The sequence below is a fragment of the Ammospiza nelsoni genome, chromosome 5 (genome assembly GCF_027579445.1).
Source record: "Ammospiza nelsoni isolate bAmmNel1 chromosome 5, bAmmNel1.pri, whole genome shotgun sequence".
NCBI classification, from domain to species: domain Eukaryota; kingdom Metazoa; phylum Chordata; class Aves; order Passeriformes; family Passerellidae; genus Ammospiza; species Ammospiza nelsoni.
Genome location: NC_080637.1, coordinates 18,683,329 through 18,706,299, shown reverse-complemented (window position 1 = coordinate 18,706,299; position 22,971 = coordinate 18,683,329). Strand labels below are relative to the sequence as shown.

Sequence of the window (22,971 nt, the reverse complement as noted above, 5' to 3'; positions counted from 1 at the left end):
CACCATGGATTTGTTTACAGATATGCTATCTGAACATCCTATGCTTTAAAAAAGGTACTTCAAAGATGGACCTGGAAAAACTCAGAGCAATCTTTGTTGAAATCTCGCAGAATGCAACAGACTGATGCCTTGGTGTGCTGCCATTACACACATTGGTCATCTGTCCTTGCTGACAGGTGTCAGTCCAGAAGCTCTGGAGACATGTTCCACATCTCTTCCTGGGGAAGAACTAAAGTAAAATGTCAGTGTGCTACTGGAGTGACTTTGGTGGCATGGGCCTGTTCATTCCATTTCACTGGTGCCACCTTTACCTTATATTCTGCGCTATCCTGGTTTTCAGAAGGTTCTGTATTTTGTTCTACATGTCATCACATCTATTTTTTCCTATAGCCCTATTCAGTTTTAAAAAAAAAGTATTGTTGAAGCTCACCTAGTTTGGATGCTTTGGCAAAAATCTTTTGCTTGCTCCTTATTCATAGAGAATAGCGGGATTAAAAGTGATATTAGCAGTGACAAAACTCACCAGTGAATGTCTCCCACAACTTCTTATTTTAACAAATTCCCATCTCTTCCTTCAACCTGCTACTAGGAATTGTAAGAGGATTAAGGCTTTCCTGTATTTCCTTAAATACAGTTGTCATGCTTATTTTGCAGAATTATGACTTTTCTCCTCCTTCTTTATACTTGTAAATACAAGGACTCAAGAAGTGTTGCCTGCCCATTGTTTTACTGGTAAACTCAGAAGCCCGTGATCCTGTGATAAAATCCCTGCCTATTCCAAAGAGCCGTGAAACCTTTTGTCCCAGCATGAGTATTTCCTGGAACCATTTTTAAGTTCAGAAATAAACAAATTTCCCATGAAAGTTTATTCAACTGCTATTCAAAGAACACTAACTCATATGGCTGCTTCTTTCCAGTACTATGCTTCTAACTCATATAAACACTGTGTTCTTACTTCATATTGAGGGAAGTCCAAATATTATTACAATACAGAATGCAAGCCAAAATGGAGCATGTACCTCCACTGGTGATGCTTTCCCTGGTAAATATCAGACTATTTTCAGAGTAATAGCAGATAACTCTTCAGAAGTACTACATATTCTTGTTTATAGAATTCTTTGAAAGCTGGCAGGTTTTTAAATTGCTGTTAACAGACACATAAGTTTACAGGATTTGAAACACATGCTCTGATATAGCTAAACTCAACAACCATGGATGTTTCCCGTGGAAGTGTGAGATGTAGAACAGGGGTCAGCATCTTTTCAAGTGCACTGTGCCAGACTAGTTTTTTTCTCCAACTAGAGGCTAAGTGCACTTGAAGAAGCTCAGTGGCAGCTAGAAAATACTGCATCTGAAGGGATGACCTCTCCCCCACTTCTGTCATTTTATGTTGTTGACCCTTGCCTTAGATGGAAACATTTCAGCCACATGCAGGCCTCTCTCTGCAGTGAACCCTCCAGGCTGATGCTGAACCCTCTCCTACTAAATTTAAACCCATCAGTTACAGACTGAGATTAATCATAACCTTAAAATGAAACAAGTAACAGAAAACTAACCTCACCTTTCTTCAGGTAACAAGCGTGGTAACTGCCTGGTCTAGACATACTCCAGCACCTAATTTCCTCTTTGTTAATCTCTTACTTTTTCCAACCACGAAATCATAAAAAATGAAATGAAAGGAGAAGTACACTAGACTGTGACCTTCACAAAACCATACTTTTTTTTTTTGCTGACCCTGTACATTTTCACAAGGTTTTGGGAAGAAATAGGTAGAATTTAATTGACTGTAGTGTACGGTGAAGGGTCTTGTACAAAACACTCCTATACTGCCCCTAATGAGTCCCCAGCTTTCATCAACTCATCTGGCTCATGTGGTGCCAAGTTGCAGACTGATCAGAAAAGTGGTTCCATTAGTTTCAGTGCTCTGACAATCCTGGGAGTTCCAGATGAACCAGCAAGAATTCTGCAAAGGTCCCAGGTGTTTCTTGCCACCTCATTGCTGTGCCTTGTGATCTGCAGAAAACATACAGCTGTAGACAGCAGGAGTAACTTGTGATATAGCTGACTGGCAGAGGAGAAGACTGAAGAACAGTGAGGGAGCAACAGTTATGCTTTAATAATCTCTGTTTCTACACATGAGTAATGACATAAATATATTTGATTTTTAGAGAAAGATTATGAGCCTTTAAAAATATAAAAGTAATACTTATAAGTAAGGTTTTCATCACTCTGTCAAGTTAAATGTGCATTTGTGCCTTGTACCTTGACTATCATATCACACGAGAGATATGTAAGTTATATATATGAAAGACTATTTTTCTTCTTGACATATTATTTTTCAAAGAAAAGATAAAACTCTGTTCCTCTGTTGTTTTCTGAATAGACTAGAAATCCATGATCTAGTTTTGCAGTTTAACTTGTAGTAACATTGTGTACAAATCTGTAATCCACAAGCCTACAAACTAAGCTTGCTACATGATTCCAGTAAATTCATTCCATTAAAGGCAGCAGAACTATTGATTTGAATGAAAATGGAGCGTAAATATAAGAATTCATAGAAAAATGGGATCTAGCTGAGATGGAGGAATGGACTGACAGTGCCTTATGAAACTCAAAAAATGACAAGTCCAAATTGCTGCCCTTTGGAAGGAAGATCCTCTTGGAGTGACACCATCTGGGGACTGAAAGCTGGAGAGCAATTCTGTGTTCAAAAGCCGTGGGAGTCCAGTGGGCAGTGGGATGAATGTGAGCCAGCAGTGCCCTGGCAGCAGAGATGGCCAGCAGCCTTTTGGATGCATTAGAAGGAGCAGAGCTACTAGATCAAGGACTCACAGCAGTGCATGGCAAAAGGGCAAGAAACAGCAGGTGTAAGTTGGAACACAGCAGGTTCAACCTGGACACACAGATGAACATTTTGCTTGTGAGAGCAGCTGCCAAAAGAGGATGTGCAGTCTACATCCTTATGGGCTTTCAAAAGTGGGTGAGGCAACTACTCAGCTCTCGCAGCAACCCTGCCTCAGCACTTGTTTGGATGAGAAACAACCTGGAGTACCTTCAAGCCTGAATTTCCCCGTTTTTAAGATTGTATTATACTGACAAGATCTTGGTTTGCTATGCTTTTGGAAAAGCAGCAGTGTAGGTTTATTCGGCAAAGTATGTGGCCTATTCAACACTTTTACTTAAGTACAACGAGGCCCATATAATTAAGGGCTCACAATTTCAGCCCCTCCCCTCAGTACAGTAACTCTGAGGCAGGAACCTCCTGAGGCATCCCATGTAACCTATTCTGGGAAGCTTAAGAGTACCCTCTGCTGGCTTGACACTGAAATTGTGAAAATCTGCAGCACAACATACTGAAACGGCATGGCAGAGAGAAACTCCTTTCTCTGAGCAGCACAGCTGTGCATCTCTGCATGGGACAAACAGCCGTGCTGTAGCATTTATCACCTACAAAGGGAATGCCTGAAGCAACACCGCACCACAGGCCACAGAGCTCTTTCCCAAACAACTGGAATTCCAGAACTGTCCCATTAGAATGACTGTCTCGTCAAAGAGCCTGTAAAGTGCCATCTGTGTGAAAAGCTTTAGCCTAAACCAAAACTTATTCTAGGGACACTCTGTTTTGAACATGAACAGTGTGCTATTAATTGATAACAGAATTATGTCCTAAAAGACACAACAGCTTGTGTCTTAATGATTCATCTTTTCTCTCTTGCAAGCTCATGGGAAGAGTTTATCCAGTTTCTACAGGCCACACTGCAATAAAATTTCTTGTTGCAAAAGTTGACATCAGGCAGGAAGAATTTATTTTAATTGCTGCATATCTTATGATGCATAATGAAAAAAAATTTAAAAGCTATGAAGTACTTCAACTGGCAGTTGTTTATCTATGGAACACAGGTCTATATATACCTACCTATGAAAGTGTTTCTTTATGAACATAAGCATTTCAATGTAAGATGAGTAAATGAAAAACGGGAGTAGAGACAATTCTTTATTTCCTAACCTAAATACTAAGAGGCTGCTGCTTCAGTCAAGGCTCTCGGCCCCATTATTAAAGAGCTCCAAGAGATTGTAACTGAAGGTGGATACCTCACCATCCCTTTCTGGTGGTAGTTTCTGATCTTCTTTGCTTTAGTGCTTAAAAATGTGACACTGCTTATTCCAGAAACAAAACAAACAAAAAAACCTTGAAAACCTGCATGTTTCTTATGCTAAAGGTCAAAGATGAGTCTCAGTTCCCTGAACAGGTTCCTCTTCCACCTTTTGCAAAGGACTATCCTTTGTGTCTCTGCATTACCTCAAACAAATGAGGCATAATCACAGCTGCATGTGGAAGAGTTCTTCTTTACTGTGCTAGTAATTAAAAATAATTACTATCAAATGATAATATATTCTGATAGATAAAATAATGTGGAATGATAGAAAATACATTACCTCAGCAAATTTTTAATTAGATACTGCATTTCCAAATGGCATAGAGAGAATAATTCCACACTGGCGAGGGAAGAGCAAGATGACCCACAAGATCTTGCTTGTTAGAATACTGACTAATTGATTCACATATGCCTTTTTTGGGCAGCCATTTTTATATATGAAGAAAGAAACAAATAACAAAACAAAACAAAAACAACCCAAAGAACAAAAAACCAAACCAAACCAAACAAAACCAACCTCCCCTTCCCCAAATAAGTAGGACACTTTATTTCTTAGTTTTAAAGTATGTATTCCTTCTTCCTCCATATCATTAAAAAAACAAAAATAAATAATTTTTTTTTTAAACTAAGAAATACTAAAGAAAATCAATGTTTGTTTGGTTTCTATTTACAGAGAATTTCTTACAGGTATGCAGCATGGGAAAGAATAACAAGAACTGGACCAAATTCCTAGAAGCCACTGAAAAAATTAGTTTGAACCAGAAATGATTTTATTTAAGGAACTTTTTCTTTTTCCTCAAAAAGATAAATTTGTCTAGTGGAAGTATGATATCTATCAAAACTCCTCCAGAGATACAGAAGGATTTATGAAGTTAATATTTACCAAATACACACTCTACCAAAATCATACACTATGCAGACATCACAATTTGCAAAACAGGAAGCACCACCACCAAAGTATCCATAATTTTTCAATATGCTTAAAGACACTGACATAGCAGCCCCAATAAGTATTTGAAGATCAAACTGTTTTCTTTTTTTTTTTTTTCCTTTTGGTTTTTCTGTGCACTGTGAATACAGAACTCAGCAACAGAAACACATTTTTCTAGCTGCACAACTTTCCAGCTACTGCTCATGCAGTTTCTGCACTGGTGGATGCAATGCTAGATGTGAATCCTACACATCAAATGCTGTGATGCAAACTGGGGGACAAGATAGGGCATATCTCTAACATAAAAAAGATAACCCTTAGTCCCAAAGAGCCTACAGTGACCCCACTGACTGAGACTCAATAAGAAGGGCTGGGTTCAACAAAAAAGCACCACTAAGCAGAGAGACATTTTTACCTCAGCAGTAGATCAAGAAATGTAATCAAGTACTATTTTGCCTTCCAAGCAGTAGCAGGAGTGCTTTACCATAACCCTTGATATCAGAATGGTAGACATGGGCAGTTCAGGCATCAGTATGAGGAAAGCTAAGGCAGACAGCCCTAGACAGAAGAGTCCAAGGCAGTTGGCTGATTTTCAGTGATCACTTTCCCTAATCCTGATGTGTGGGAAATCAAGCAAAGGTGCAGAAGCTGACAAGAATGAACAATGAGCTCCTGACTAAAGCCATAAAAAGGAACACACAGGGTGGAAACAGTGGCAAGTGACCCAGAAGGAATCAAGAAAGTCAAAGTCTGCTTGGAGAAGAACCAGCAAGGAACTTGAAGAGTATTAAGGGCAGCTATAGGTATGCCTGCAGCAAATGAAACCATGAAATTAGACAAGGTGTGAAGCTGCTGAAAGGGATGAGAAAAATTCCATTTTGATGCACGGAAAGGGGAAAAGAAAAGCACAGGCAGTTGCTTTGAATAATCTCATTAGATTCCTTTCAGAGCAGATAAAATACAGTCTTAGGCAACAATCCATAGCAGTCTGGTAGACAGAGGGCAGGGAGGGGTATCAGGAGGTCAGCTAGGACCATTATGGACAACTGTCGTCTATATTATTTCTACATATGATCCAAAACTTCTTGGATTTATTAAGGCTTTTTTGTTGTTGTTGCTGGGGGTTTTGTTGTTTATTTTTCTCTCAACACATTTTTTTCAGTTGGTCACTCGTTAAGGCAAATTTGAATTATTTGTGTGCCTAACTTTGTGCAGTATTAAGGATGGTCTGAAAGTAGCCTGAAGGGCAGGGTGTACCCTGATCATCAGCGAGAATTGTCTCCATATATCCACATAGTGCCATATACACCAAGAACTAGAAGTATGATTTGGTGATTTTCACATTCTTGGTGTTTTGGAAGTTGCAAATGTCATTGTTTGACTCTTCAACTGACAACTGCCTGACTGAGCAGTACCTCTCCCATACATGTTAGGATGATGTATGATCAGTTTTCATAATTCATAAAAGGTCCTGTGTTTATACAGTATATCCCATATATTTTACAGTCACCTGTGTCCTGGTCTTGTATATAACTTACAGACTTTGGCACCTTTCCTGAGAAAGATTATGATTTGAACCCTTTCAGGTGATAACTAACTTCTTGAGTTACCTAAGTCATCAAGGTGTTCTGCAAAAGAGAATTCATTTGCCCTATTTAGGAATGGATAGTATTACACTTTGAAGAGAACTCAGTGTCTATTACAGAATTCACATCAAAGAAAATATTCAGTATTATGTACCAATGTTCAGCTGAAAACATTTCAGCACATACCTTGACTTCCAAGTTTAGGCACTGCAGGATTGTTGTATACTTGAGACTGCTTTCCTGGTCTTATTTAGAGCCTTAATTGGAACATGAAGATCTCTAAGTTTGTTTGCTCCTGGAAAGTGTTTCTGGACCTTCTGTGGAGTCCAGCTAACACAGACAAGAGAATCTTGTCCTTTCAAGTGCCTAGATACACTGTTGAGTACTACTTCCCATGGCAAAAAAACAGTTTTAGGTCAAGAAACTCCAAAGTAGTAGCAAAAAAATCTAGGAAAAGGGATGCTGCTTCCAGTTTGATACCACAGTATGAAGTTTACAAAATAAATCATAGGTGTGGGTCTAGAAGTTCACCTTGGTACTTATGACAGAAGTACCTAACCAACACTTCACTGAGGCAGGCACAAATCTTCTTTGTTGGATTATCTCAGATCACTTCTGAAGTATTTACCAACATACTTGTATAGCTGGACATGAGACCTCTACTTGGAGACAACCCTAAGTCCAAAGTCTTGTATCACATAACCAGATGTCCTTACAATACAATGAAAAATTTAATGGAAACAGCTTTCTTTTAGCACCAAAATATTAACAAATAGAAGAAAGCATTGGTAGTCTAGACTGGCTTGGTTAACAAAATGCACTTTACCTTCATGGCCAGTTTCTGCCAATCAGTTCAAATCCTACTCCTCCACCCCCTCCATTGATTATAAAGGGCAAAACCCAAGACAACTCAGAATCCAAACCCCGCTGTATTCAAGGCAGATAGGGGAAAAAAAAGATTAAGTTCAGTCAAAAAAAATTTTTGTTTCAACTTCTAAAATGGAGCAGTAATTACAGTCTGAAGAAGTAAAAGGAGAACACAGAACAAAACAAGGGAACTAACTCTTTCAAACTTAGCATCGAGAGGGCAGAAGACAGCAGCATAGTACCAAATATTTATCACATACATACCTTGGCCTATATTCCTTCAGTGGAAGCTCTAAATAGTTGAATTCACCTTTCTGGACCCCACAATAATTTAATGCAGAGCAATATGTGCCTGTATTTGGTGGCAGGAGAATGGGAGAATTTAGGAAAATAGAATATTTGTGACTCCTAATATCCAGGTACTACATCTGTATGTTTTGTAGGGAACACCACTCTGATTGATGGTTCTGCTGTGGTAATGGAAAGCTGCAAGCATTTTTCTCCAGAACTGAAAAACAGCCTGGTTGTATCAGACTACTCATTACTTTTGCAGGTCAGGCAAGGAAGAATTTCTCCTCTTTATCACCACAGAAAAACAAAATATTGAAATTTTTAGTTTTTATCAGTTCATCTCAGTTGGGCTTAACTAAGACAATTTAGTTAAGGCTTTCTATCCAAAGCTTTGGCAGGCGGGAAGCAAATGCTTCCACAATGTAGTTAAGAACCTCATCAGGTATCCCCAGAGCCCCAAGTAAGTTGAAAGGTATTTAAGAGTAGCAAATTCTTCTTCATAGGGAAGCATTATTTCAGGCTTGTAACACCAATAGAAGAGTTTGCATTGGACAGACAATTCCCTTGAGTATGAGCTGATGGTAGTTTCTAAACCAACATTTCCTGTTATGATTAACGACCATTCACAGCACAACCTGCAACACCTGGGAGTTAAATGTGAGTGAGTAACACAGAGAAGCTACACTCCTGCAGGATCCTTAGGGCCTAATACTACTGTAACTGGCTACATCTGTACTAAAAAACCCTAAAGATCCTTGAGTTGTATTCCATGTGCTTCCCAAACTGCCTATTTTTTCCTTTCTTTGATTTAGTACTCATTAAATACAATGCCTACCCTTCAACTTGCAAGTTTTTGTAGCAAATAGGCCCATCTTAGACAATTACAGCTGAGAAAGCACTGAAGATTTCATACTCTGACTGGCAAGTTAAGAAACATCTAGATAAAACAGTTAAAGAAAACTGTTACAGATACTTTAATACCACTAGGTATTTAAACTACCATGCACAAGATCAGCTTAGACAGCTTTTAAGCTAAGAACCCAACAGAATTGGATTTTGTACAATATTCACCTAGGTGAATCTATCTATCACACACACAAATCCTCCATGCACTGTTCACAAACTGAACTGAGACTTAGCTTGAACACAAGTCCTCAGAAGTATATAGAAGCTGTCTGATCTATACTGCTCAACAGAGTAGGTCAATGCTATTCATAGCCTTTTTATGTCCCCTTACCTCCGAGTTTGTAACCTCTGCATAGTCAAGCCTAAACTGTGCTCTTCTTAGCTGTATTCTACAACCCCTGGTATCTACCACCACAATGTATTCTAAATGTTACTCACTTCCACCAGAGACTGTTTGTGGATGGTCCTTATTTTAGTTACAACTGTAAATAAAAATAGTCCTACAGGATATATCCATTTTAGCTCTTATACTTGCCTTTAGGCTTAGAGACAACACAAGTTGTATCTAAGTAAGTTGTGTCTATGCTATGCTTATAAGCTTTCCCTCTGAAATGGCACAAGAGACAAGATGAAAAATTTATTGTAGTATGCTTGCTCTGCAGCAGACAGGAAGCTATTACACACAGCAGTAGGTTGTAGTCAAAGTCCTGAATTCATTAATCCCAGACAGCACTCACATCATAACTATGAGCCATTGCAGGCATGTGTTAGCCAAACCCACTTTACATCACCTTCTAAACTAGTTTACATAGTTGATGCAAATATCTGTCAGAAAGACCTGTTTACCTGCCTTTGAAAAGTTGACATAATTCTTCCTTTAGAGGAAAGTGTGTGGGAGAAAGGGTGTTGTTGGGTTGGGGGTTTTGTTTCATGTATATTCCAATACAACTGTTTGAATTCAGTGCTGAACTGAAATATGGTTTACATGGTTCAGGAAGTTTTGTTTTTTTGGGGGCTGCTTGGGTTGCTTTTGTGGTTTTGGTGTTTTTTCACTGACTTAAAAGAAAAATAGACATGACAACACATCAAGGTATTAACATATTAAAAATTTTAAGGCACATTCCAACAAAATACACTTTTATTGAATGCAATATTAGGCATTCTATTTTGTTTAAGGGAACAGTGCTTCCCTCCCCCCCATAGGGATTCCCTTTGACAATTTCCAAAAGCTGTATTTCAATTACAGAAATATTTCTCATGATTAGAAACAACAAACTTCAGTCTAAATTTTCCTTAAATTATGAAGTGCAACTAAATTCTTCCAGCAGATAACAGTTTTCAGTAGGCACTAGAATGAGAAGCCTGCAAGTTGTTTACAGTTGCTGGGTACAGAGTTATGTTCAGTCAAATTTTATACTAACCCATCTAGAGTGTTGTTTTTGAAGAATTATATAAAAAGTGGGATTTAAGAATAAAGAAATGCAGCTTAAAGAGCAGGTTGTCACCATTTTAAAAAAAGTCTTAATGGCAACCTGTGTATTTCATACCACTTCCACAGTATGTCAGCTAGCAGAGGCTTAGTCCAATAATTTAAAACTTCAGATAGGAATGTCTTTTGGTTCTGAATGCAGATCATAAGTCAACGTGTTCAGTATGTGAAGGCTCAGCTGTTTCACTCTCTACTTCCTCTCCTGTAAAGTTAAATAGCACAGTTAGAATCTACAGATCTACTATCAATTATACATATATAATTAATTATATATATATAAAATTCTGATTTTGGAAATTAGGATTTTTTAAAATAGAAACCCAAATTAACATATTTATCAAGACCAGAGAAACAATTAAGTCATATATATATAACACCTGTTTGCACCATTCTCCTAACCTAAGCCTGTATTTTTTTTTTACTATATGAAAACAAAATTTTTCAAATAAATTGGTATTATACTATTAGTGGAAGGGAAAAAAAAAATCAGCACAGGCACTTCTAGGCTTTTGTTTTCAGCTATTCACAGTGAATTTCCTCCTTTCTACACAACCTGTCAATAGCAGTTTTGGTATTTGAAAAAGTAGGGCAAGTCTTATTCAAAATTGTTTTTATACTACAAACTGCTCAGTTCAAATGTTAAAACAACTTTTAACAAAGCAGAGCAATTTTATTATATTGGGAAAAGCATTATCTAAACAAAAAAACCTAAGTCAATTTGTCTACCTTTTATTTTACTTTTAGTTTAAAAATGTCAGACCACATTAACAAAGGTAGTAACTCATACCCTGCACATCTGTATTAGAGAAGATTCCAAAGGACTAATAATGGTAAGCACTGAGAGTAAAAGGAATGAACTGAGTGGCCTTGAGCAGCAATACAACATCCATCATTACACCTTTTTAGTACAAGATGAAAAATCAGCCTTGGGGATGGAAATGGGGGGGGGGGGGTAAAAAAACACCCAAAGAAGCTAAGAAGTAGAAAGAAAAGGTATGAAATTAGGTGTCTCTCATCTATTCTCCTACCACTCCTGCAAAATAATCCCATCTTTCTCTTTGGAATTGTAAAAGAGGCCTAGATGGAGTAATGGACATTTAATGTATGTAGTTCTGTCCATATGGCTCAACACATCCTAGAAAAAATGATAGTTTAATTTTTTTGACAAAGTTATAATTTAAGTGAAGCTGAACAGGTCCCTATGACTGACAGATTAATGTCTTCCCCATTTTCATCTTAACACCAGCTCTGGCACTTACATGATCACAAAATAAACAAATTCAGCATTTTTATCCAGCAAAAAGAATTTGTAGTTCTTTTTTCAATTTGTAATTTTCAGGGATTTCAATGAATTGAAGATTGCATGCAATCAGATAAACCCTTAAGTCACTATAATTAATGATAAAGGAAAGAAGTGGGGAGGACATATTCATTTTTATGATGTCAGAAATTTGCTACCTCATTTTATGTAACAAAGACAAACTCTTAAGGGACTTAAAAACACAACCTTGACTTGAGCAAAAATGTAGCAACACAAGAACAGAATGTTTAAAAACAAACTATCTTTAGGCAAAAAAACACACATCAGAGTGTGGCCTGCACTATAAACTATTGATACAGACCACAGCTGTGTGAAGATGAGAAATAATATAGAGGGATTCACAAGTAACTAGATCCTTAGACTTATATAAAACTTCAAGTTGTTGATACAGCATGTTTTTTTAAGTTGCCCCTGAAAAGCTACTTACCTGATTTTACAGTTTGAACACATGTTCCATCCTTATCTTCAAACCCTTCTGAACATACACACTTGTAACTACCTGACGTATTAACACAATCTTGATTCTCTTCTGTGCAGACCTTTTCAGGAAGGCTACATTCATCTATATCTAGAGACAGCACAGGGAAAGAAAGAGTCCACTGCTGTTACTTTGTTATAAACCTTATTTGTGCTCAGTCATATAAACCAAACTCTATTCAAATATGAAAAACACTGAGGAGCAGAATGCTGCTGCAACAAATGTAACATCTGTTAAAATAATCTAATTGTTAATATTTGAACTGTTTCAAAGTTATTCCGATAACACCCAGTACTGCTGTTTTATAATGTTTTCCAAATCCCTGTACAGAGAAATGTATTAAGTAGTTATGTTTGTCACAATTAGGCAATTCGTCTGAACCTACTGAACATTTCCCCCACAGTCATTTTCTATTTATGCCATCAATGTATAGCTAAAGGGAACAGAGCTTGTAAACACTACACCATCACAGTTAATAGCTACTTCAGATTATGTATATGTCTTGTGCTTTTCCACAGAGGAAGTCTAATTTCACATTCTAATTCACTAAGAATGAATATAATTTGAACTTGGACATTGATGGATTATCACAATGCCTGCCTTTCTGCTACAAAATGAATAGAAACACAGATCTGATGAAATGGTAAGTAACTGACAAAGACTCATGTAGCTGTTTCCTGAAGTTACTATAAAATACCTTGTTCCTTTGTACAAGTGATTCACTTTATGTCCTGTCAAGCATATCAGCTCAGTAATATAAAGTAATTTATTGAGAATGTCTTTGCAGCTAATATCAGAATGACTGGGCTCACTTTGACAGGCATGAAAGCTGAAGCACACAAATGTGAATGCACCCATGAGCTCCTCAGCATGGCTAACCATGAGTGAGCTAACCAGCGTTCTACCAGGTACTGCTAAATCCACCAACCTGTACACTTCTCATCTTCCTTTGCGTATCCAGATGCGCAGGTCTTACATTTTTCAGAACCTTCTCCTGTGCAACCTACACAGCTGGCATCACATGCTAAAGATAAAATATTTTATGCATTAAAAAAATTGTCTATCTGGGGTTTAAAATACCACCCTAACGTCAGACAGCTTACCCACACAAGGAATCATAGAATGGCTTGGGCTGGATGTTGACCTTAAAGATCATCTAGCTCCAACCCCCCTGCCACAGGTTGGACACCTTTCACTACACCAGGTAGATCAGGGTTCCATCCAACTGGTCTTTGAACACATTCAGGGACAGGGCATTCATAACTTCTCAGGTTCAGTGCCTCAATACCTTCACGGTAAAGATTTTCTTCCTAATATATAATCTAATCTATTTCAGCTTGAATACATTCCCCCTTGTCTTGCCCACTACATGCCCTCGTAAAAAGTCCTTCTCCACCTTTGTTGTAGAACTCTTTAGGTACTGAAAGGCTCTGGAGCCTTCTCTTGTTCAAATGGACAATGCCAGCTCTCTCAGCCTGTCCTCACTGGGAAGGTGACCCTCTTGATCAAGACTTTCACAGCTGTCCTCTGCACCCACTCAGGCAGGTCCATGCCTGCCTTACCCTGGAGGCCCCAGAGCTGGAGGGTCTCACAAAAGCCAAGCAGAAATAACCAGAAACCTCTTTATTTGCTCATACAATAGGTCTAAAGCCTCATCCCATGCCCAGTGAGGATCAGACCACACTGTACCAAATACCTATCAAGCACTTTCTAAGCATTACCTCTAGCATTAGTTTAGGATTCTAGACAGTAAAATACAACAGAAGATTGAAAAGAAACCTTTGCATGAGAAAGATCCATCTGTGTTCAAACAATATTGGTGATCTTTGCAAGGAGAAGCAACACATTCATCTAAATCTGAAAGATAAAAGGTGACAGGTTACCCAAAATAGTAGTTATGATTAAATAGACAGATTAATACTTGAATGCTATAAACTGACTGCACTGAGAATAGTTGTTGCAATGAGTTTGGGGTCAGGTGCAACATGGGAGACACAGAACTAGCATGGTAACAGACACAGTTTTGTTCAGCTTAAACATGTATTAGAAAATCTAAACTGATCCTCATACACTTTGTGATGACAATAAGAGATGTATCAGAAATTCAAGAGGTCAAATTAAATAAACTTTCAGGATACCTGCAATCCCTGCCATTTTCAAGTCATGCATTTATGCAGATATCATAACAAACAAGCAGACACACTATTGTTCTGGAACACTATTTTCTTCTGTACTCCTACACTACCAAGTTACAGAGCTTTTTATATGACTAAAAAATGTGTACTATTGCACATACATGCACCTCTTAGTATTCTACAGAAAGCAAACTGGAACAAACCAAGTTATGATTAGGACCAGTCAAGCTGAAAACCAATTCTACTGCAGAGTTGAAACATGCAAGCCTTATGATTTTGAGGAAAGGGTGCAACAGTATTTCATTAAAAAATTCAAACACAGAAAGGCTATTTTAGTCCCTCTCTTCCTGTCATTGCTGTCACTCTCCTCCTGTTGCTGCACCCATCATTCCTACTGATTACTCAATTGATTAATAGTTCATTAGTGGCAATAACTATCTGTAAAAACCTCAGTTGTACAGAAGACAGTACCAGAGCATCTTAAAACTGCCCTGGGAGTGCTCAGTAGTTGCCTAAGCAGGTATTGCAAGAGCTGTAATTTAAGACCAGCTCTCACTGGAACTTTGAAAAGGAAGCAGTGTTCACATAATTTCTAAGACACTGTTTCCGGGCATTATGTTAGAGGTCTTTAAAGGGTCAAATTTAACCACTTAAACGTGCTACTCTCCCCTAGTGCATTCCTGCATTGGGAGTATTTTTAGTGTTTGAATTTTTCCTGAAGTATTTCACACTTATCTCCTCATAACCCAACTTAACTGCTAAGACAGAAACAGATAAGAAATTAACAGAACCACTGATCTTGATGTCTCCTGGTATTTCTGTCCAACAACAGGAAAAGTCAGCATGCATGGCTTTTACTGAAGTGTTTGAACTCTATTAGGGTTGAGCATTTATGAGAGTTATGTGAAGGTAAATGTGCAATTAGTACAAATTATGTAATAAAGTCTATATGAATCTTCTACTAATTGACAAAAGAGCTTAAGTCAGAAGCAGGATATTGTTTAGCATACAAATAAACACCAAGAAAACTCAGGTCTGAAAAGAAACACCCCACTTGCTGCTCTATGAATCCCATTAAACTGAAAAGACATGCAGAATAGTATGATAAAGGTAACATCATCACCAGGCAATCAGTGGTGAGAAAATACTGCTTTCCTGCAGTATGAAATAAGTGAGGAAGAGAGAACTAATAAAACTGTAAAAAATCTAAACTGACAGATCATTTCCATAAAATACAATAAAACTTGGACGTGATGCCATCTAATCTTATTAGCCCGTGTTACAACAAAACCTGTTTGAAGTCTGCCAAGCATTACTCACCCACACAAGCTCCATCCTCATTCTTAATCCAGCCTTCTTTACAATCTTGGCAGTCCTTGTTACTCGAACCAGTACAAGTCTTACAGGCAGCATGGCAGGCTGAGAGGAGAAAACTTCAACCTGAGTTTTGTTGAGAGATCCCAAGACAAGTTTGGGCACACAAACTCTCACAGAAAACTTTATTTAGGATTCAGTGGAAGCCATCATTTTTTAGGAGCTTGAAACTCCCGTTCACAGGCAGTACACCTCCATAAGATCAAGATTTAATTTAGAAACATGCAGCTATCTCACCAAAACAACTGCCAAATTCCAAAATACCACTGGAAACCAAACCTAGCAACTACAGTTATTTGCACCACTGAAAACACTGCCATGAAATTCTAGTGACTAGAAGTGGCAGGTCCAATTTCTAAAATATTTGGAAAAAGGAGATCAGGAAGGCAAACTTAGCTCAGCCCCTCAAGGCTGGAACATGAGTTTAAACATCAAACTCTGAACTTCTCCACCTAATGAATCCTCACACAACCTACATTTGCAACTAGCTATGAGAGCAATGTGTGAAGTGATTTAATTCTGAAGAATTCAGATGGAACTATACTAGAAATCCAGCTGCATATTGTATACATATATATAATATACATATATAACACACCCTATGTAACATTTGTATGTTATATATTCTCATCTAAAACAAATCATAGAGAAGAATTACTACACAACCAGATTAAGAAAACCAAAAAACCCCAACAATATAGACTATATAAAAATAATCTTATTAGACCCCAGGGTCAGGAAGCAGCTGTTGCAGAATCTCATCAAGGGTCTAAGAAGAATTGAAAATCTGACCAATACATAATTTTATTCCTATGATCTGACTTTGTTTCAAAACTAAACTTAGGCATATCTAACTGGAATCTAAGTAGTCTGCAGTAAGCTTATCTGAGACATGAGGAAAATCTAGCTTTTAAAGCACTCCAGTATGTAGTAATTTCAGCTCAAAATTTCAGCAGTACTTTGGAAGCAGAGAAGCAGAGATATTTATAAATTCTTCTTAAAGCAGAAAAAAAACAATTTAAAAATCAAAGGCAGTGTGGAAAGATGACTTGGCAAAATCTTAGAATTGTCACTAAAGTGACTGTCAAAGCAAAAAAGTCTTTTATGCTTAAAGCTGGCCAAATTGTGTTTTGTTTCTGCATTTGTTAGTTTCAAATTTTGCTTGCAAAAACTGAAGCAGTAACACAAAGATTTAAGCATGTGTTAAGACTTCGTTACCTGTACAAACAGAATGCGTCTCATTTCTCAAGGAGCTGAAGTAACCACCAGAACAGTCCAAACAAAACTGTCCTGTGTACTCCTTCTTACAGCTGCATGAGCCATCCCCACCTCGGGTACCATCCCCATCACAGTGGCCATTTCCATGGCAAGGTCTTTCTGATCCACCACGACAAGCTAAAAAAGGATCAAAGGTATTTTTAAATCAGATGTTTAAAGAAATAACTTTCTACTCTCAGACACAAGCACCCAAAGTCCCTCCCTCTTCACAGAAAATAAAATAAGAATTAATTTTAAATTGTCACACTAAAGTAAGATACAATTTCCAAGAGTCTTTTTCACCCTTGAGAATAACTAAAAGTTTTGCAGTAAGGCAATGCTTAATAATATATTCAAGCATAAGGGAAACTCAAAGCAATCTCCAGGAAAGTTCAGTTATCAATTTGATTTTGGATAAAGACCATGGCTCAAAATTTTATTTATTTTCTGAGTTTCCTGGATAAAATTGGTATCTTTATTTTTTCTGTATCTCTGAGAAGGCTCATATTACATTTGTAAAAATCTACCAGCTATCGTTTAGATCAATATAGGGAATGGAGACTTAATTTTTACCAATATATTAAGTGGCCAAAATCAATCTCTTAATAAGGTGTGAAGTTTCAGAGATTTATAAATTTTACCAGCTTCAGAGGCCAAGATATCTCTCATCACTTTTGCAAAGACCTTACTTTCATCTCCCACCAACTTTTACCCAATTTTTCTCATTGCCTTTTTAACTGATCCTCAGTTGCAAGTTCATTTAAACCCCAGCAGCATTTGGGTTGTTTTACTCTGAAACTGGCCAAGGATTCTCGTCTACACAGATTCTGCAAGGCCACCTTAATGACAGACTTCATTCAGAGAGCCTTTAAGGATGGGTCAGGTGTGGATATTAGCATCAGACTGATTGTTTCTGCACATCTTGGTACCCCTGACAGCTCAGTACATTACTACATGCCCAGAAGACTTTTATTCAGGCAGGATATTCCCAAGGCAGCCAATCAACCATGAGGCAGCAAGCAGGTACATACTACACAGCAGCCTGTGTCTCATGCAAAATATCATACATCATGTGTTTGTCTGTGACAGTAAAGACTGAAACAAACAGGTAAAAAAACTGTACAACAGATACAAACTCTATCTGCTACTGAATTTTTCAGAAGTAAAATTACCGAGACAATCAGGTCCATAAGTTCCAGCAGGGCAGCAAACTTCTATTGTTTCAATGCAAAACCACTTAAACAAATCTGGATACTTCTTCTTTCTGTATATGAAAGATATTCATTTACAAACAAAAAGAACAAAGATTCTTTAAAAGCCAGCTCACACAACTGACCCAGCACAACACAGGAGAGAAACCTATTGCACATGACAGATTAGAAATCTAATCCTTCTGAAGATTTCAAGAATTAATTTCTAGAAGAAGACCTCCAATTTGAAAATGTCACTTTTAAAATACAATACTATTAACAAGCTCTACTCAAATTTTATAAATTATATTTAGGAAAAAAATGAAATAAGAGCAACAAATAAAATCAATTCTTCTTCATAGACACACATACATCTTTTTTTAAACACCTTACTTTTAGGGAAGGTTTAGATACAGTTTAGACAGTCTTAATTAAGTCTTTCTCTTATAAATACTTGCTGTATTTTTATCTCAAGTACACAGAAGACTACTTGGCTACTTGATGACTGGGTTAAAATTTCTCCTGTTTTTAGCATTGATTGAGTACTATTTTAGAAGACATTTTTAAAATTAAGAAGTTAGTTATGTGCTAGTTGAACACCAGCATACAGCCCCAATTAATTGAGTCCAGCTCCCTGCTCCTCACAGGACTTCCTACACTCACTGTGTGAGCAAGAGTGTCCTCCAGATGATTCCTGAACTCTGACAGGCTTGGTGCTGTGGGGAACCTGCTCCAGTGATTGATCACCCTCTATGGAACAACTTGTAAAAATGCCTAAGGTATTCATGGGCAAAGAAACTGTCTTTGGAAACTACCACAGAAACTGAATGACCTTTGGATACTGCAGGTTAAAGAAAGGAAGGCAAACAATCAATTGCATACACTCAAATGGTCTATTAAATACAGACACTTTCCAAAACCCAATGTATTTTATTAATAGTTTTTATTATTTTAGGAAGTTTACTATGCCAGATTTTCTAGTTAAGTTCTGCAAATTTTAGCCCAATTAAAGACTCTGGGTTGCATAGTTTACCTTTGTGGAAGGCATGTCCTATGAGGAGCACCTAAGCACTCTGTGCTTGTCTAGGAGGAGGTGGAGGGGGTGGCCTCATTGCCCTCTGCAGCTTCCTGAGGAGGGAAAGGGGAGAAGGAGGTGCCGATCTCTGCTGTGTTTGATGGCAGGACACAGGGGAAGGTTCACAGCTGCACCAGGAGAGGTTCAGACTGGACATCAGGAAACATTTCTTTACCAAGGGGGTGATCAAACACTGGGACAGGTTCCCCAGAGAGGTGGTGAAGGCCCCAAGCCTATCAGTGCTTTAGGAGTGGTTACACAATGACCTTAACAAGATGCTTTAACTTTTTCATCAGCCCTGAAGCAGTCAGGCAGCGGGACTAAGTGATCATTTTAGGTTCCTTCCAACTGAAATATTCTATTTTCTGCTCTGCTATTCTACTCTATTCCCTTCACTACGTGTTAACACATATACAATCCTGTATAGTTAGGTAAAAGGCTAAAGCAGTCATTTAGAAGAAAGCAGAGCATCAAAAAGCCTTATCCAGTTATGAAACATTATAATGGCAGTTTACCCTGTTGAATTCTAGCTAATTAGGAGTGCTGACAGTTTAAATTAGTGAAAAATACTTAGAAGAAATATGATTTTAAACTAAAAACCCCAAACATTAAGAAATCTAAATGTTACACTGCCATTCGTGCACTAATTATATTTAAGACTGGTATACAAAAAGCTTAGCTATAACACAAATTCCAGTCTAGCTTAAATTGCAGGTAGAAAAGTCAGCTGCTACTCCACCATCTGCAAGAGATTCAACTTCTACCCTGATTAGCACCAACTATTCTTTTGATTGCCAGGGGAACAAAATTGTAGTTTCAGGGAAAAAAAAGCAAGCAAACAAAAAGCCCACAAGAACCAAAGAGCCCTTTGCAGTTTTGTGACAAAGGAAAACATAAGGAACTAAACTTCAAAATTTTCCAATGTTAGTTTGCCTTGACACCCTACTGTCTACTACTAAGTGGACAGTGTAAAAGAAACAAGTGTAGATGCTTTGGTGCAGCACTGCTGGAACTGAAAATCAAAAAGAGCACAGGACAACAGCACATGATACTAAAAGTTAGCCTGAAACCAGCTGTACCCAATGGCAACTCTTGAAAGACAATGAATATATTACCCATACTGCTATTGTTCAGGCCCAAGAGTTAACATTATTAGGTCATCCTCTTAGATAATTTATTCACACAAAGATCTCCGCCAAGAAAATGATACTTACAATTTGAACCACCATTTCTCTATCAGCTCTTCATGTTCTTCTACCATGTTGTTACATTCAAAGTTACTACTGTCACACAGATTCTCTATGATCTCCACAAGACGAATTTCACTACAAGCAGAGAAGGAAAACTGTAAATTTAATTTAAATGTTCAATACAACTCAAGACCTGACAGACCAGCCAGACTTCAGTGAGAATATTTCATTAGTTTATGGGGTGGCATGAATTAGTTTCAAAACATCAGAGTAAAGAACTAATAAACATTACTTCGGTCAAAAAAGAAACCCAGACCCAGAATAATGATCACAAGAATGTTGTGACTTGCTTGCATTTACTACGTTTCTAGATTGTAGGTTTGATAGATTTTTAGCTTTCCAGAAAATTGAAGTGCAGTACTTCAATGTTCAACAACAAATTTAATGTATTTTTATTTAACACAAGCCAGTGAATCTCACAGCAACATCTCAGTGCTCCAACTAAGATTAAAAAATGAATTTGAAATGCAGGAGAAAGGTATCAGGTTACTTTTCTCCATGGTTAACCACCTATATGTACAGTAATCTGCCTTCTCTTTGGCAGTGCAACAGTGACAACTCTAGGGAGAAGATACTGCCTTCAATTCTAAATCAAGTATTTCAGTACTCTGTACCTTTTATGGCTAGCAATAAAATATTGACCATTATTAGATTCATTATTTTATGACTTGAATAGGTAAATAGAAAAAAACCCTACTATAACTAATAACATGTGGAGGGACAGAAGGTAAGAAAATAAAGATAGTGCAGAAGGCAGTCTCACACCTGAGGAGTTGCAGCTGTACCAATCACCAAAGATTAGGAACAGGCTGCCCTTAACAGGCCACAGCTGTGTCCAATAAGAAAACAAGTGCTACAAAAGAGTGGGTTAGCTGGGTGAGAAGAGAGCTGGAGTTTGTTTGCTGTGCAGAGATGTCCATGATAAATCACTGAGAACGTATGGCAGCTTTGCAATAAGATGACAACAACAACAGAATTAACTTTTGCAGTTTTCAGAAACAAGACGAATAGAGGCAATAATAAGGCATTGAGTTTTTACTATAATCTTTAGATTACAATGTTACATAACATTATAATCGTTAAGAATTTAAGGTCTGGACAAGAGAAATCTTAGCTGCCAAGTTCAATACTTAGTTCCAAACAAACACTGCTACAGTGAAGTTACACACAGTGAACACAAAAGGCAGCTGAATGAAAAGTACTGAGACAGCTCACCTGGACTCGTACTTTGACAGCGTCTTCTCTTCCCAAGCAGTGTTTCCACCACCGAAGTTTTTTTTAGCTGTATCTGCTAAACCCTACAAATAAAAGGTACCAGGAATTACATAGGGCTTGTTGCTAACAAAAAAAAAGGGCAATAACAAAGGCTTATATAGAAATTATGAAAAGTGCCATGCATAAACAACAGTACAGCTCTCAAGCTGAAGCTCAAATTCCTGAGTGAAAACAACAGCTAATGACAACATGAGAAGTGAGAAAGCCTATGTTATAGGGTAACATGATTAAATTTTCCTAATGTATAAACAAAGCCATGTTACAGTCTTTATTTACAAAAAAAAAGCCCCACACATGTGAAACTTTACACCCTTCTTCCTCAAGTCCTCAGGAAATTTATTATTTGTTATCATTGGAACAGAACCTCTACTTCATTCAGTTTTGATAACAGCCCGGTCTGCACCAAGTTGTAAGTTAAGCACACAACCGTACAAGAGGGCGATCAGCACAGCTGTCCCCAGTCACAGCCGATGCCACCAGACGACACCTGGCAGCACACCTCACGGTTCAAGTGCCGCGGCGAGCCTGCAGCAGCCGACACGCGTGTGGAGAGCACAAAGCACGGCTCTCCAGGGGCAGCAGCCCTCGCTGCCGGCGCACAATTTACTCTGCCACACGTAAGGCTGCTGCAAGTGGCAACAAATAGTGAATGTTTGGGAACGAAGCTTTCCACCAGCACTTCCTATGGAGCTGGACACGCTGCAGCGGAGCCAGCCTTTTGACACAAAAACATCTTTGGCGGCAGAGATGAAGGAGCTCTGCCGCCCATCCGCCTCAGCACCGCGACCGCTGCCGGAGCGGGACCCGCCGCTGCCCCATCACCGGGCCGGGCGCCGCCCGAACGCGGCTCCGGCGGAGGCGCTCCCGTAGCGCGGCCTCTGGGCACGGAGCCGGCCGGCGTTGCCCGGCTATAGGGCCAGCAATGCCCCTCGGCGCCGCAGGCGCGGAACCACCTACGCCGCTGCTCGACCCCACCGGGAGCCCCCGCGAACCCCAGACCCACCGCGGGGCTGTCTGCCCGCACCCCGCGGCCCACCTGGTTGAACCTGTCCACGATGCCCCGGCAGGTGGAGCATGCCAAGCGCCGCCGCTCGCCGGCGCCGCTCACAGGCAGCGACAGCAACACGGCGGCACAGAGCAGCACGGCCAAGGCCGCGCGTGTCGGTCGTGGCGCGGGACCCGGTGGCGGAGAGGGGCCGGGCCCCATGGCGAGGCCGCGGGACCCCTGGACGCGGAGCGGGGCCGCCCCAGCCGAGCCCCCTCAGCAGCGGCAGCAGCGGCGGCCGCGCTGGCCCCGCCCCGGCCCCGCCGGCCCGCGAGCTCCATTCAGATTTCCGCGTCAGCCCCACGCGCGCACCGGCCGCGGGCGCTCGTTGGTCGAGGCGGAGG

General features: G+C 39.0%; 1 protein-coding gene across 1 annotated transcript; it reads right to left on the bottom strand.

Annotated features, from left to right (window-relative positions):
• Positions 1–9,858: 9,858 nt before the first annotated feature.
• Positions 9,859–22,864, bottom strand: CRELD2 (cysteine rich with EGF like domains 2). Its single transcript, XM_059471982.1, has 10 exons — positions 22,619–22,864; positions 21,523–21,605; positions 20,272–20,382; positions 17,965–18,056; positions 16,754–16,930; positions 15,482–15,580; positions 13,806–13,883; positions 12,955–13,050; positions 11,976–12,116; positions 9,859–10,429 (listed from the first exon to the last, which is right to left on the bottom strand). Exons 1-10 carry the CDS (start codon positions 22,787–22,789, stop codon positions 10,371–10,373), a joined length of 1,107 nt encoding a protein of 368 aa, XP_059327965.1. The 5' UTR covers positions 22,790–22,864; the 3' UTR covers positions 9,859–10,370.
• Between the last annotated feature and the right edge of the window lie 107 nt (positions 22,865–22,971).

Coding starts and splice junctions, on each gene's coding strand:
- CRELD2 (XM_059471982.1), bottom strand. CDS start 22,789: ATGGGGCCCGGCCCCTCTCCGCCACCGGGTCCCGCGCCACGACCGACA. Junction 16,931..17,964: donor TTATGGACCTGATTGTCTCG/GTAATTTTACTT, acceptor ATCCTTTTTTAG/CTTGTCGTGGTGGATCAGAA. Junction 13,051..13,805: donor TGGATCTTTCTCATGCAAAG/GTTTCTTTTCAA, acceptor TTTTATCTTTAG/CATGTGATGCCAGCTGTGTA.